The 15,086-nt window shown below is 34.4% G+C and overlaps 1 protein-coding gene across 1 annotated transcript in view; it reads right to left on the reverse strand.

The window, feature by feature from the left end:
- LOC106105826 (transmembrane and TPR repeat-containing protein 1-like) overlaps nt 1-15,086 on the reverse strand; it is a 79,727-nt gene that overhangs the window by 6,019 nt on the left and 58,622 nt on the right. Inside the window, exons 3-9 of the mRNA XM_013286287.1 lie at nt 3,390-3,567; nt 3,156-3,229; nt 2,927-3,064; nt 1,849-2,025; nt 1,506-1,695; nt 854-975; nt 171-335 (exon numbers count right to left, since the gene is read on the reverse strand). Coding sequence (XP_013141741.1) covers nt 171-335; nt 854-975; nt 1,506-1,695; nt 1,849-2,025; nt 2,927-3,064; nt 3,156-3,229; nt 3,390-3,567 — 1,044 coding nt within the window. The remainder of the gene's footprint in view (nt 1-170; nt 336-853; nt 976-1,505; nt 1,696-1,848; nt 2,026-2,926; nt 3,065-3,155; nt 3,230-3,389; nt 3,568-15,086) is intronic.

Genomic DNA, 15,086 nt, shown 5'->3' on the forward strand with positions numbered 1-15,086 from the left:
CGCGATTTCGCCCGCGTGAAATTAAAAAAAAATAAAAATATAGCTTTACACACTGATAACGTAGCCTTTAAATGGTGATTTTTTTTTTAAATCGGCCCATTAGTTTTTAAGTTATTTCAATACATACAAAAATACAAATCTTTCTCCATTATAATAATAGGTTTAAATACCTCAGTAATGTTGCTCGATCTCTCCATTCGATGTTCCTACGGCAGGTTCTAGCTACCCCACTGCCGGCCAGCACAGCTAGACCCACGACTAAGAACACTTTAGTCCCAGGCTTGGAGCACCACATTAACTGGACGCCGTACGCCGTGATTATAACGCTGCCGACACTGTTACAATATAAAGATATATGAAAATGTAATATTTTTGTGAAAAACATTTTCTACAGCTTATTAAATAATTAAATATGATAAAAATCAAACTGAAAAATATCTCACCAGAACTAGTTTGTCAGATCTCGAAAATAAATGGTGAAAACAAGGAACTGTTAATAAAAGAAAAAAAAATTATAACCAAATACAAAAATGTGATACAAATAAAATATAAACTTACGTCATATTGTTTAAAATTACCAATAAAAGCCAAACCCAGTAACAGCAATGAAGATGAAATAAAATTAAGATAAAAGTGCCGCTAACACTACCTCGGCACATTTACAGTACTTAAATTATTTTTACATTCTTATCAAAAAAACAAAATCTAATTTTGCCCATGCAAACAACTGCTATATTTTGGAAATACTTAAAGAATCAAAACAAAATCGTTCCTTTGATTGTAACAAAAAATAACTAAAAAGGTACAATATAACAGATGTACTTAACAATGCATCGCCATATGTGATAAATACCTGGGTATATAAAGCACTCGTTCGGCTATCACAAAGCCGACTGTGACGAGTAAATTGGACGCCGGCACAAAAGGTACGACCAGCAATAATACTCCAATGACAGCGGGCGTGTGACGGTGAATCTGAAAGCGAAACATTGTTTAAACTGTTCTAGAATACAAAACAAAAACAAAAGAATACAAAACAAAATCATCATACTGTAAATTAGAAAAAGAAACGGGCAAAGTTTTACTCAACTATTGAATTTGATTCCTGCAATATCATAAAACTGATCACCAATAACCTAGATACACACTGCCACTCTTAGGTTGGCCCTCTTAATTTTGAATTGTAAATCTACAATAAATGACTTCTAGAGTAAACAATCGAAGATCGAGGAGAATTCTAATTTTTGTCCCTTTCTCTTTACCACCCTTTTCTTATAAGGAGAGAATGGGAAGTGGAAGTGGATTTAACGGAGGAGGAGATACGTAGGAATGGGAGATATCCTCTTTATGTGCGTCTCCTTCTCTGTCGGATAAGAATAGGCAACGCATCTGCAATTGCGGATGTCTATGGGCAGCGGTCGCTACGCTCTTTTGGCGGATTCCGGTGCCGCTTGCTCGTTTGCCACCTTATGTTATAAAAAAAAAATTATATTAAATAGACCCACCTCAATGTCAGCTACACAACGATAGCACAAGAGCAAGAGTGCGCCGAAAGCGGCACATGTGAGAAAGTTTCTCGGGTCCCAGCCACTGGTGATGAGAGGCACGGAGCCCATCTGCCAGTCGTGACTTAGCGTCCAGGGGCAGAGGAGCAGCCACCAGTTGAATGCAGCCAAGTAGCAGAATGTCATTAGTCTAAAAACAAAAAAATGACCAAATGACCAAACTAAATAAGATAGTGATAATGTTTTTATAATGGAAACTGTAATCATTACACAATAGAAAAATTGCTTTTGTAGAGCTGAGAAAACATATTTTTTTATATTACTTCCCAAACAAGATTGTTACCTGACGAAGAAACTAGGATGGAATGCAGCAGGGTTGTCCTGGGGGGAGAATGAGGGCCAGGTTCCCTGCAGCAACGCGAGCCGCAGACAGACGAGCAAGGCGAGTGACACCAGCACTTTGAACGTCCGCACAGACAGACCTGTGCACTTCTTTTCTATCTTCCATGAGGTAATAGACCTGTGAGTGATACGGCGTAAATTAGGAAATCTCGCAATATTCTCTGATAGTTTCGATTTTTGAGATACTTGAATTCGAAATTAAATAGATGATAGTCTTACTAATCTTACTCATACTAATATTATAAATGCGAAAGTTTAGATGGATGAATAGATGGATGTTTGTTAGAGTTTGTAGCCTAAACGGATAAACAGATTTTAATAAAATTTGGCATAGATGTAGAGGATAGTCTGGAATTGTTTTTTTCGTTTCACGCGGACGGAATCGCGCGCCAAAGCTAGTAATGTTATATACTGACATGTTTAGCCTTATAAAAAAATGATATGGTATTCATTAGGATGGATTTTATGCGAGGTAAAGTCGTTTCGTAAAAATCTTCACTGAATAAACTGAACACTTTTGCATGGCTATTAATCAAAACATTTTTAATTAAGTTTTGAAAGAAATCCATTAAAGAAAACTTTAACAAGAAATCCCCTTCAGCATTTGTATTGTTTCTGAAACACATTTTACCACAACGGCGTTGGCGAAGGCGAGGCGAAGCCGTAAGATAGAAAGCATGTGGACCAATGAGAAGAGAAAAACTTTAAGACATTCGCAACAATGCCTTTTAGAAAGCTTCTAACGAAAGAATTTTCATTAGAAAATGTGTGTAACAAAAGAAATTCTACTGAATAACCAATGTACTTTAATTTTTAGAATTAGCCTCCCACGCGTTTTACTATTTTAGCTTTAATTGTTAAACATTTTAATTCTAAGTTAAGATCCTTTACAAAAGAAAATCTTATTAAGCGGTATTTAGAAAGGTTTATAATTTTAATTTCATCTTAAAAATATTTAGGGATATAACAAACAGAAAAAATAATTATTGGAAAAATAATACTCTTAACATCTGTCTTACCTCTTCACGAATGGCCAGCATCTATAGAAGTCGATGGCAATGTTTAGGACTAGTATCGTAATTCCAGTCTCCTTGGCGAGCATGCTTAGAGCCCCCAAGAAAACGCTGAACCATACGCCCTTTTTTCCGCTCGTTGGTCTACAAAAGAGCGTTTTATATTATTCATGTTATCTTAATTCGTATGTTAAATAGCTGTAGACGTGAACGGTTTAAAATTAAATTACTTTACCTATGGTACACTAATAGCGATGAAAGAAAAAATATGCAAGCCAGCACATCTGCTCGTCCAACAACTCCAGCCACCTGTTAGACAAAATAACCTATTTAGTTCCTTTCCTCATAAAAGTTCTACCAATGTAAAAATAAATAAAATCGCTTTACATTTCCACAGAATCGGTAGAGCGTCTAAAGACATGTAACGCAAATGGGTAGGAAATAAGTCTTCGATTGTTGTTTAACTCACCGCTTCAGTATGTACAGGGTGTACTGCGAAGAGCAGAGCAGCGAGGGCAGCGAAGGGCCGCTGCAGCCGTGCTACTGTCACGCAAGCACGGGCCACCAGCGCGCAGCACGCCGCGTGCAGGCAGACGTTGCAAGCATGCCACCACCACGGCCGCAAGCCCCATAGGGCGTGATTCAATCTGACAGAAATAGCGAAAATTTAATATTCAGGAAAAGTATTTTATAAATGGTTTAATTATTTGATGCCTGTAAAAGACATGCAATAATAAACTCTTCCGTTGCGCGATTCAAAAAGTATCGTAAAGGAAAACACAATGTAATTTAATTGAGAAACAATATAACAATTTTGTGGTAGATTTTAGGAATTACAAGGAAGGTAAACATTACTAGTAACAATGTGACAGCTAGCAGCCAAATTTGCTAATAAATAACCTACAAATCCTCGTTCCAGGTACGCTTGGCACGCATTAACTAGTTACAGGCAGATTAATCCTACAACTATCACTGTTGATTTGCGAATGCCATGCTATCCTAGTCTGAATTACGTAATTATGAGTGAATTCATACAGTTGTTTTTAATTTTCGCGACTTACAGTAACAGAGATTCACTGCACTCTCATAATTATCCGTTAAATCTACACGACACACACAAACACAGATTCACTAGCACTGAGCACTACAGAAAACACCACTGACACTAAAACCCAAGCACTTTCACTTCACGGTCAATTTTTCTTTCTCGTAATTCACTTAAGACTTCTTCTTCACAGTTCACTTTCCAGCATAAAACTGCCCGGCCCGGATTTCCTCACATAGCCCGAATTTCGATCTTCTTTTGTCATTTTGTTACATTCACGATTGTTCGAATCACATACAATTTCATAGAACATTCTCGATGTCGCTTCGATTATTTCAGACATGTTTTCACGAATGTCTTTTAAGCTATTTGTCTACAGATGACGTTGCGGTAGAATGTTCTGGAACCATCTCGACTATTCGTCGGGCGTCAATTTTGTTATTTGCCATCAGATGTCGCAGCGATAGAACGTTCTAGAAACAGCTAAATTATTCCGTAGACATGAATTTTGCTACGCGTGAATAGATTACGTTGCAACAATAATTGCTATACTAATTTGATAGTACTTCCTTATCAAAGTATACACTATTAAAATTAAATTTTGCTTTGGTATTTGGGATTAAATTGCGATCTTTAGTTAGTCTTATCTAACCGAATATTAAATAGAAGTCTAGACTAGAATCATGGGAAACGTCAAGCCTGATATACAAATAAGGTTAGCTTTACAGTTCTCTGTCAGTTGATCTTTACTGTTCAGTTTGAACTGTACAGTATGTAGCTACGAACGCAAATGTATAGTCGAGACCAACTTATATAATATATAGTAGTTGTAGTTATGTGAACCAGCGTTCAATTTTAATTTAAAAACGGAACGTGTTCATAAAACATATGCATGAAATATTTCAATCGGATTTCAAACACTTGTAAACCTGGACAAACAAATATTATTCTATGTTGACATTAGCTGTGGAAAGTAAATTAAATTGAATCGTTTATTTATTCAAATACGCCTGTTTGTGTATTGTACATAATTAAACAAATATAAAATCCTCATAATTAAATGAATGATTGTGTTACTCTGTTGTAATAAAACAAACTTCAAATATGAAATTATTTAAAAAGCAAATTTAGTATAAATATCAGTGGTAGAGCCCGCTTTAACATCTTCACACGAATGGGCCGTCTCACCCATTGTAATACCACGACTACACAGAAAATAGGCGTGAAGTGGAATCTATTCCGCGTTTCCTCTGATGAGTGTGGTGCCGGATGCCTAATTTTAGTCCCTTTCCCTTTCCACCCTTTTATTAAGAGGAAAGGATGCTAAGGAAAAGTGGATTTGACGGTGGAGGAGACGCATAGGAAGGGGAAATGTCCTCTTTATATAATTGCTTATGTCCTATATAACTGTGCGTATTTTTATTACAATAAGTATATAGGTATGTCCAGTTTATAATAGTGTAATGTAATAAGAATATAGAAGTAACTATAGACAAGAAAATGTCTACCAACAAGTGCAATGTGGTAGCAGTAATGTGTCAGAGGATTCAAATCGCAACTTGACGGCAATGCGCCGAGTGCTGCGGAACGCCATTACCACTTTAAGAAGAAATAGGTCTTACAAATGTTTTATAGAAACATTTCTGTATCATTAGTAACTACGAGAATATCTAAATTGTCTATACGTTTTGTTTAGCTACACGCAGACAGATTGGAACAGTTTCAACCTTCAGTTAAAACTGTCTAGCGAGCATAAGAAATAGATGTCCGGAAAGTAATCGTCACTGTTCCTTCAACAATGACATTATGGAGAAATGAAACGTCAAATCCATTTCCATTGAACATTCCGCGCCGCCCCCTGCCCCCCGCGATCCCTTGCTGCCACCGCCGCCCCACGCCAGCGGCGCGACGACACTGGCTTTATACTTTCCACGGAGACGTTTGTGATTAATGGAACACTTCTCAATGACGACACCACTAAAGACTTCTCAAATATACTTTACCAACTTACAAAGTATTGTTATGTTATGACTTTTATTTGCGATTTTACAATGGATATTTTTTTATCATCTACTAGCTGTTGATCGCGACATCGTCCACGTGAAATTAAAAAAATAGTAATAAAATAACTTATGATACTAACAGATAAATTATCTCTCTAACGGTGAAAGAATTTTTTAGAATCCGCTCAGTAGTTTTGAGTTATTTCAATACGTACTACAATACAAATCTTTCCTTTTTATTATAATATAAAAGTTATCTTCCGCGACTCCTTCCGTATGGAATTAGAGAATGTGCCTGTGAGTTTCTTCAGGCTATACCCTACTATGTCAAATTTCACCGAGATACGTTCAGATGTTTAGGCGGCGAACTCTAACATGCATCGATTTAAACTTTTGCATTTATTATATAAGTGAAATAGTAAGAAATAATAAAAGTAAAAGTACCCCTAAATTAAAGTGATTAGAATAATAATCAATTTTAATTTTCATAATAAACTTCTATTTCCAATACGCGTGTAGTTAAACAAACTTGAGTAAAACAAACAGACGAGAGTCGCGTGTGAAGACGGGAACAGTTTTGAAGCGCGCACTATTTAGACAAGCAGTGTAAACGCGCCTGACAGTATCGTGTTTATTTATACCAAATCCACTGATGTGTGTTTACATAATTATTCTATGCATACATGGACAAGTTTGTTATTTCGTAATATTCAAATTCGTTACTGGAATACGGGAAATATAATTTATAATATGCTTGTATTAGCGAATATCAAATGCGTAAATCATGGAACATTTAATAATCATTTTGTGGTATTTATAATGTTACTGTATTTCACATTGCAGGGTTCTCAATTACGATATGAGGTTAGTAAAAGAAAGTACAGATTTATCGAAACAAAATGCTTTATAAAATAGGTTGTATTTAATTGCCAATAGATGGCGTTAAATAATATTTAAATGTTTATGTTTTATTTTGGAAATGCTGTTTAGTTTATTTTTGTAAAAAAAGATGGAGCTTATTACAAATTTTAAAATTATTCATTGATAAAGTACTTTTTAGAGAAAGTACCAATTAAAAAAAATGTTTATTATGCCTCATACATTTTTAAATGTATTCTGTACTAATCTAAATAAAAACAAGTAAAATTACAATTTGTTTTTTAAAAGTTTGTTATCTGCGAAGTTCTTGTTTTTGGAATACACTGCAACTTGACCTCGGTTTACATTTTAATGAGGTCTAGTTCTATCTGGGAAGGAGGACAGCTCGCAGATAGAATAGGTCAAGGAATTCGTGTAAGTGCATACATGTGTCAGCAATATTGAATGCGTCTATAAACAAGGGAAAATACTGGAGTAAACAATATATACAATGAAAATAACGTTTTTTGTACTGGTATTTTAATATTATTTATGTTATTCAAATTTTTTTTATAGTACAAGATAACAAATAAGCAAGCAGCTACTGAAATTCGCCAAAGTAGCGAAGCGACCACTGCCCTTTTACATCCGCATTAGCAGATGTCTATTTTTAATCAACAGAGGAGGGGACGCGCAGAAATAGAATATCTTCTATACCCAAACTAATCCGCAAGGTAGGGAAAGCATTTGCAGTTGCGGATGTCTATAGACAGCGAGCGCTTCGCTATTTTAGCAGATACAGGTGGCCGCTTGTTCGTTTACCACCTTACGTTATAAAAAAAAACACTTCATCCTTTCCTTCTACGAAAAGGGTTGAAATGGAAAGAGTACAATTAAGCCTCCAAATATTAAAAATACACCGTTATTGCAGAGTTATAAATGAAAAGCAAAGGATTAATCATTTTTTTTTATATCGTTGGCCGCTCTAAACGTCCGCAAGGGATGTAACATGTCCGCCTGATTGCTTTTTAATAGCCACTTACGTCACCGATAGCGGCCCGCACAATCTATACGCGGCTATATCTCCGTTTCTTTTACGTGTTTTCATTTTTCATCTTAAAGCAAAGCTTCGTTTACTGTATATTGGATTTTACGTCGTAAACTACGAGCGTTTAACGACCGGCTCATATTACACTTAGAAACATTAACTGCCAATAGCTTAATGCTTTAGTATTGTGAGATGAAGCTATAAGATGTGGTCCAATATTTTTTTCTAAGACATCAAAGGAGATTGACCATTCGTTACTCAATTTGTAGGGTTTTACGTGTTCGTTCAATTACACATAACCTTGAATTTTTTAATCACTAGATTTCCGAAATAACAATTCATGAAGTCCAAAAAATTGGGTTATTTTATAGATTTTAACATGGTAATTGAAGTATTTATTGAGTTTTAAATTTTGACATATACATACCAATTTTCGAGTCTATAATATTTTCAACGAAATATAGACCAAAATATAGACAGCCTCAAAGAAATTTAAATAAGTAAATTTTAGATGTTACGTTTCGCAGTTCATATAGACAATGTACACTTTTGAAATACAACTATCAGGAGTACAGGTATCGATATCTTCTAGTGACACTGGGGGCACGAGAGCGCAGGGGCATGGGGGCACGGGAGCACGAAGCGCGGGGCACGGGGGCATGTGGGCACGCCACACGGGCGTCCGCTTGATTGGTTTTTAATAGCCACTCACATCGGTCTCGATGCCATCCCGTACAACCGATCTCACTTTCATATCTAATTTTCTTCCTTGTGCTCAGTTTGCAATAGTTCCCCAGGTGCAATATCCGTGTATTCTAAAAGAAACGATATCGAGATTGTGGACACATTTTCGTTAGGTTTAAAATCGCTTGAACACTAAATTAAATCGTTCATGAAAAAGAATATATCGTTGCAGACCTTTAATTAATTTTGTTTTTTTTTTTTATTAAATGGGTATTCGAAAAACAAACTTCAATTAATATAACCTCCTTTTTTGGAAGACGGTAAAATAGAATAGAATAGAAGTAAAAGAACGACTTATCGAAAACAATGTTCATGCTTTCATCACAATTTAAATTGACATGAACAAAGGAATTGGTTTTTGTCAAAACTATCTGTTCAACCTTAAAATAAACAAAGGAAAAGAAAGAAAAGTGTATCTCCTCAACAATATTTTGTAACAAATGAAAAGTAACAATAATGGGTAAGAAAGGCAGATATATAAATATGAAATAACTGACATATTTCCATGTACTTTGTCGAGGCGGCCGCGGCGCGTTACAAACGACCCATCAACTGAAGTCTGTCTGCCACTTTTTCTACAAGACCTCGCTAGTTGATTATTGTAAAACACCAATTATCTTCAGATATAATCAAAAATCAGATTACCGCGTATTTTAGTAACAAACCAAGTCTGAACCACGAAAATTTTGTTCAATAAATCAATTTATCGGCGTAGCGTCACTAAACTGCTAAACAAACTCGAAACTCTTATAATAATCAAATTATTTAGTAAAAGTTGTCGTCTAACAAAACAACAGTCACTGATGTACATAGTAGCCATATAGGCAGTAGAGTATTTAGCTACTACATTACTCACAACTCTACTGTTAGTAAATCAATATGCGTTTATCTATACTAATATTACAAAGAAGAAAGATTTGTATTTTTGGATTTTTGTATGTATTGAAATAACTCAAAAACTACTGGGCTTACTTTTCACCATTAAAAAGCTACGTTATCAGTATATAGGCCATTTTATTTTTCGCGCGTACAAAGTCGCAAGCAACAGCTATTATAAAATATACCAGTAAGAGCTCTCGTAGACAACTGACTTATACGCCAATAGTTTTATAAGGTTTGGTTTTAAAGGACATATCATATTAAGGATGGAAGTGAAGAGTAGATTTGACGGTGGAGGAGACGCATAGGAAGGGGAAATGTCCTCTTTATGTGCGTCTCCTCCTCCGTTAATTAAGGGTAGGCGACGCATCTGCAATTGCGGATGTTTATGGGCAGCGGTCGCTTTCCATTACGGTGGATTCAGGTGACCCTTTGGTCGTTTTCCACTTTATATTATAAAAAACAAACACCAAATCAATGAACAGGAAGCACTTTCAAGCTTTATACAGATTAAATATCCGATTAAACTATCGGTCGATAGTCTGTAGTCTCCGTCCTTAACTTTAATTTATCAAAGGCAATAAACAAAGCTACTAATCATTATTGTTCCTAAAATACTACCAGCAGGTAAAATACATAAAATATTTACGCGATCGTAAATTCGGAAACCGCGAATAAGTCAACTAGAAGGAAAAGTGTAAAAATGCAAGTTGGCAGTCAATGAAATATATTACCAATAGTTTGGCACAAAATTTTCTCCGCACATAGTAAACAGGATGCCAGAAATCGACCGCAACGATTACACTTATACGGTACAATTTTTTATCATGATTTACAGTTATTGCCCGGCAGAGGGCGGTGGTACCTGAACATTTATTACGCGGACATATTTGCTCCAGTGTTTTGTCACCTCGCGCCATTTCGCTATTATCATTATTTGTTATACCATTTCCTTGTGACTCAACAGATGACCGTATTATTGTGTTTTGTAATTACAAACTAAGTAACCAAAAAATAAAAAATAGTCTTTGTTGGAATCTACTGAAATTATCTTAATAATACTTATTTCACTGTTAAAAGTCTATATTTTTGTTAGATTGCCTAATATTCTAGAAGATAGTATACGCAATCTATACTGTTATAATAAAGCGTAAACACACACTTCTTTGTTGCCTAAGATGTCAGCAATTACAGTATATTTTTAAATAATTATCTTTTAATAAAAAGCCCTACACTTACTTCACGCTTTAGGCTATATATTTTCACGCTATTAAACTTAGTTGGTAAATAAATTGGATAAAAATCTTAATATGAGAAAGAGTAGTTTACCATAAGTTGCTGCCAACATCAAGGAAGCAAGATTTTCATAGTAAGGTAATTGGTATTTTGTTATTGCAATTGGATTTGATGAACCCGCACACGAACAGCTAGTGAAATATAATAATACACTACAGACTTCATTAGGATAGGAAGAATGATGTAATTGTAAAACACATTTATTTCGTGAAATCACTATCATTCTCTTTGACAACGAAGAGACAATATGTCATACCAGTGTCAGAGCAGTGGAAATTCTACGGTTAAAGTTTGTAGCTCTATGGACACGTTTTATGTGAGAACGTCGGAAGAGAAGTCATGACTATAATCAAAGAGCAAGCGTTTACGGCGCTTGACTAAGAATTATACCAATTTCACGGAACATAGCGCTCGCTTAAACGACACTAAGCTAACAAACATTTTTAAGAAAACTTCTGTACTTAAATTAACTTAAATGTACTTTACGCGTATGTGAAAACGCGTTTATTTTCGCGTATTCGTAATCTCGCGATTTATTGATTGTTCTTTTTCTGGTTAAATAAAATTAACTTGAATTAAAAGTAAAGTTTTTTTAATTTAATTTTACAATAAATAAAAGTCTAATCTAAAACATTTTTCTATACTATTATGATAAAGCGTAAACACACACTTCTTTGCTGCGTAAGATGTCAGCAATTACAGCATGTTTCTGAATAATTCTTTTTTTAATAAAAAGCCCTACACTTGCGTCAAGCTTTAGCCTATATATTTTCACGCCATTAAGCTTAGGGGATAAATATTTTGGATAAAAACCCGTACGACAATAAGTTGCTGCCAACATCAAGAAAGTAAGATTGCCAAGTTTTGTCATGTCATGTCATTTTGACATTTGCTATTGACAATTTGACACGTGTTAACAATAAAATAATTTTATGCTGATGAAATCGCACGGGCACAGCTAGTCTAGGAAAAAAATAAAGTTAGCATTTCAAATTTAATCACAACTCTCAGTATGTTATCTTTTTAAAATGGCAATAAGTGATTTAAAAATGACTTAGGCTTAAATCAAGAAGGATTTTAAATTGATTCCACCCTTTAGTAAACATAATAAATTATATAAAAGTTAACTACACAATAGATTATAACAATGGAGGCTTTGTTAGCTCAGGGCGTATACTCAGACGACCAACTTATGCCATTTATAATGTACCCGACCCTCTTCGGTAGTTAATAAATATTTGAACCTTCTCCAGTCACTAGAATGCTTAGAATAATTTAAAATATTAAAGGAAAAAAACATATTCGAACGTCAGTACACCGAATTATTTAGACTTGTATAAACTAAAATATGAAAACGTAGATACACAAATCTTACTAACATTATAAATGCGAAAGTTTAGATAGATGGATGTTTATTAGAATTTGCCGCCTAAACGACTGACCGGATCTTCAAGAAATAAGGCGTAGATGTAGAGTATAGTCTGGAAGAACACATAGGCTACCTATTCTTGTTTTTTTTTTTTTAATTCCATGGCGACGGAGTCGCTTGCGGAAGCTAATACTACGTAATTGTATACTGAACTATACTGTTTCATTTAAGATTTAAAACAATTTGTGATAGGTAGATCAGGTCTCACAATGTGTCGAACAGATTTTAACTGAAACCAAACTGGCTACCCATTCTTGGTCCTCGTATATTTGTAACGTAAAAATATTTTACATAAATTATGATACGCTAATTTATTAAAAATGTTTGCATTTCATTTTGTTTGTAAATTACATTTAAAGTATGTTTAAAGTAGAACAATTTCAAATTTGTTATTAATTAACGGGCTATCGTATAATTTAACAAAACGTCCGTTTATTATTTAATGGCATGGAGGCCAAAAATAAATTACGCGACAATATTTTACCGACCGCGGGAACAAATTAATTAAAAGCATCGTAGCAGTACCCTTCTCATAGAAATATGTGAAAACAACGCGCTTTGTTAGAAAAAACAAAATCTAGGTTATACTAACATATTAGACGTTTTATAGGAAACTTTTTCTAGATGGATTAGATAGCACAAAAGTAAATATTTACATTTATTGAAACATTATACAAATTGACAGGAAATAAACAATTTATATAAACCGAAGACTTTCTCGTACATGTACAGTATAAAATTAACGGTTTAATCGTTTACAATAGGTTCGTACCATAGGGTTACAATAATATAGATAAATGTACAATCGCGAAAATTCGCAGTGCTCCACTTACAGAAATAATCCTAGTTCCAGCATCAATCGCTTTATTAATCTTTACTTCTATACTATTATAATAAAGCGTAAACACACATTTCTTTGTTGCTTAAGATGTCGGCAATTACAGCATATTTTTGAATAATCTCTTTTTTTAATAAAAAAAGCCTTACACTTACCTCACGCTTAAGGCTATATACTTTCTCGCAATTGAACTTAGGGGGAAACTAATTTGGATAAAAACCCTAATGTGGCAAAGAGACCATAAGTTGCTTTCAACATCAAGAAAGCAAGATTGCTAAGGTTTTTCTTGTCATGTCATTTAGATATTTGCTATTGATAATTTGACAAATGTAAAACTTTCATAATTTCATGCGGATGAAGCCACACGGGAACAGTTAGTATCCAATAAGATAGCAGTTAGTTGCGTAAGCGACGGGATAATAAAAACATTTTTTTTTTGTACATACACACTTAAAAATCGCATTATCTGGTAATTGCTCTAGGAATTAGTTTCAATGCATAAACAAAAGACTATAGCTTTAAAGTTGTAATACCACAAGATTCCCCGACTGTACATACATACAAACCCACTAATATATAGAAAAAACTCACCTATCCTTATGTTTTTAAAGCTTTGATATAAATCCTGCGTACGTGATCCTTCCGAGTAGAAGTCTTCGACGATGAGGGCTCAACGTGAAAAGTTTGGTTCGGCTTCATGACGTATGTGCCGCAGTTTATTTCGACGTCTATGTGTAATTTACAACGCGTCTGTATGTCTGTGACGTGGATGAAAAATTACTCACGCGCTCCAAATCGCTTTCTGATAAGATTGAACGAGTTACAGTTTTACTTTATGTTTTTATGGAGATGGAGACTGTTTTATATTGTTGTCAAAAGATGGCGTTGTTAACCAAGCGTCGTCTAAACAACCAAATTGTACACCTTTGTTATACGGTTTTGCGTACATTTGAAATATTTTAATAATGACTAAACAAAGTTGACAAAAAATACTCAAGCGCTTCTGAATTTTTATTCAGTCATTCCAAAATCAAAAAGGATCAACATTTAATTTTATTACTGTCAATAATTTATATATCGCTTAAATATGTTCGTTTAAATTTAATAAGTTACGATTCACTGATTTCATTTTAATTATGGATATAACACTTAATTGGTTAATCATAGTTTAAACTTATTTTATTTGTCCATCTCTCTAATTAAGTTGAACGCTTTAATTAGGGGTTGTAATTATTTTCTAATTAATAATGTACCTATAAAAATGTACAATATCTATTTTAGAATGTATCATAGACGTTGATAAATAAAATAAAATCTAAAAAATGGTCTATTTATGTAATAGATAGAAAATAAAAATATAAAGTTTATTTCCATGTCTTTTACATTTTGGAAGAAGCCATTTTAGACAAACATAATCTAAATTTAACGATAAACTAAACGGGACCGCTCAATTTGGGAGTCCCTTCAACATTTTTACGGTTTATTTGTGGCGGAGGACCGACCGCTTAAAACCTTTCTTGGGTAATTGAATATCCGGAGAATGTAATACCTTTTAAAGTTACCCAATTTCTGGGTCGAAGTCGTACGTTACACATGTCGTTGCTTTCTCCTCGTTTTATTTTGTTTAACCAAACAAAAGAAAACAGTCACCCTTGTGCGTGTTATTATTTTACTAATATTATAAATGCGAAAGTTTAGATGGATAGTGATATTACAGATGCGATAGTGCGATGTAAACAATTTTAATTATAAATTGCAATAAATTAACGTTAACATAAAATCTCTTAATTCGCATAGAGCTTGAGTTAATACGGCGCGCTACTATGCTATAACTTAAGTTATTTGTCTCTTACTTTTCTATTTACCTTTTTTTTATAACATAAGCTGGCAAACGAGCAAGCGGCCACCTGAATACACCAAATTGGCGAAGCGACCGCTGCCCATGGACACCCGCAATTGCAGATGCGTTGCCAACCCTTATCCGACGGAGGAGGAGACGCACATAAAGAGGATATTTCCCCTTCCT

The sequence above is a fragment of the Papilio polytes genome, unplaced genomic scaffold, assembly GCF_000836215.1.
Source record: "Papilio polytes unplaced genomic scaffold, Ppol_1.0 DF822733.1, whole genome shotgun sequence".
Lineage (NCBI taxonomy): Eukaryota > Metazoa > Arthropoda > Insecta > Lepidoptera > Papilionidae > Papilio > Papilio polytes.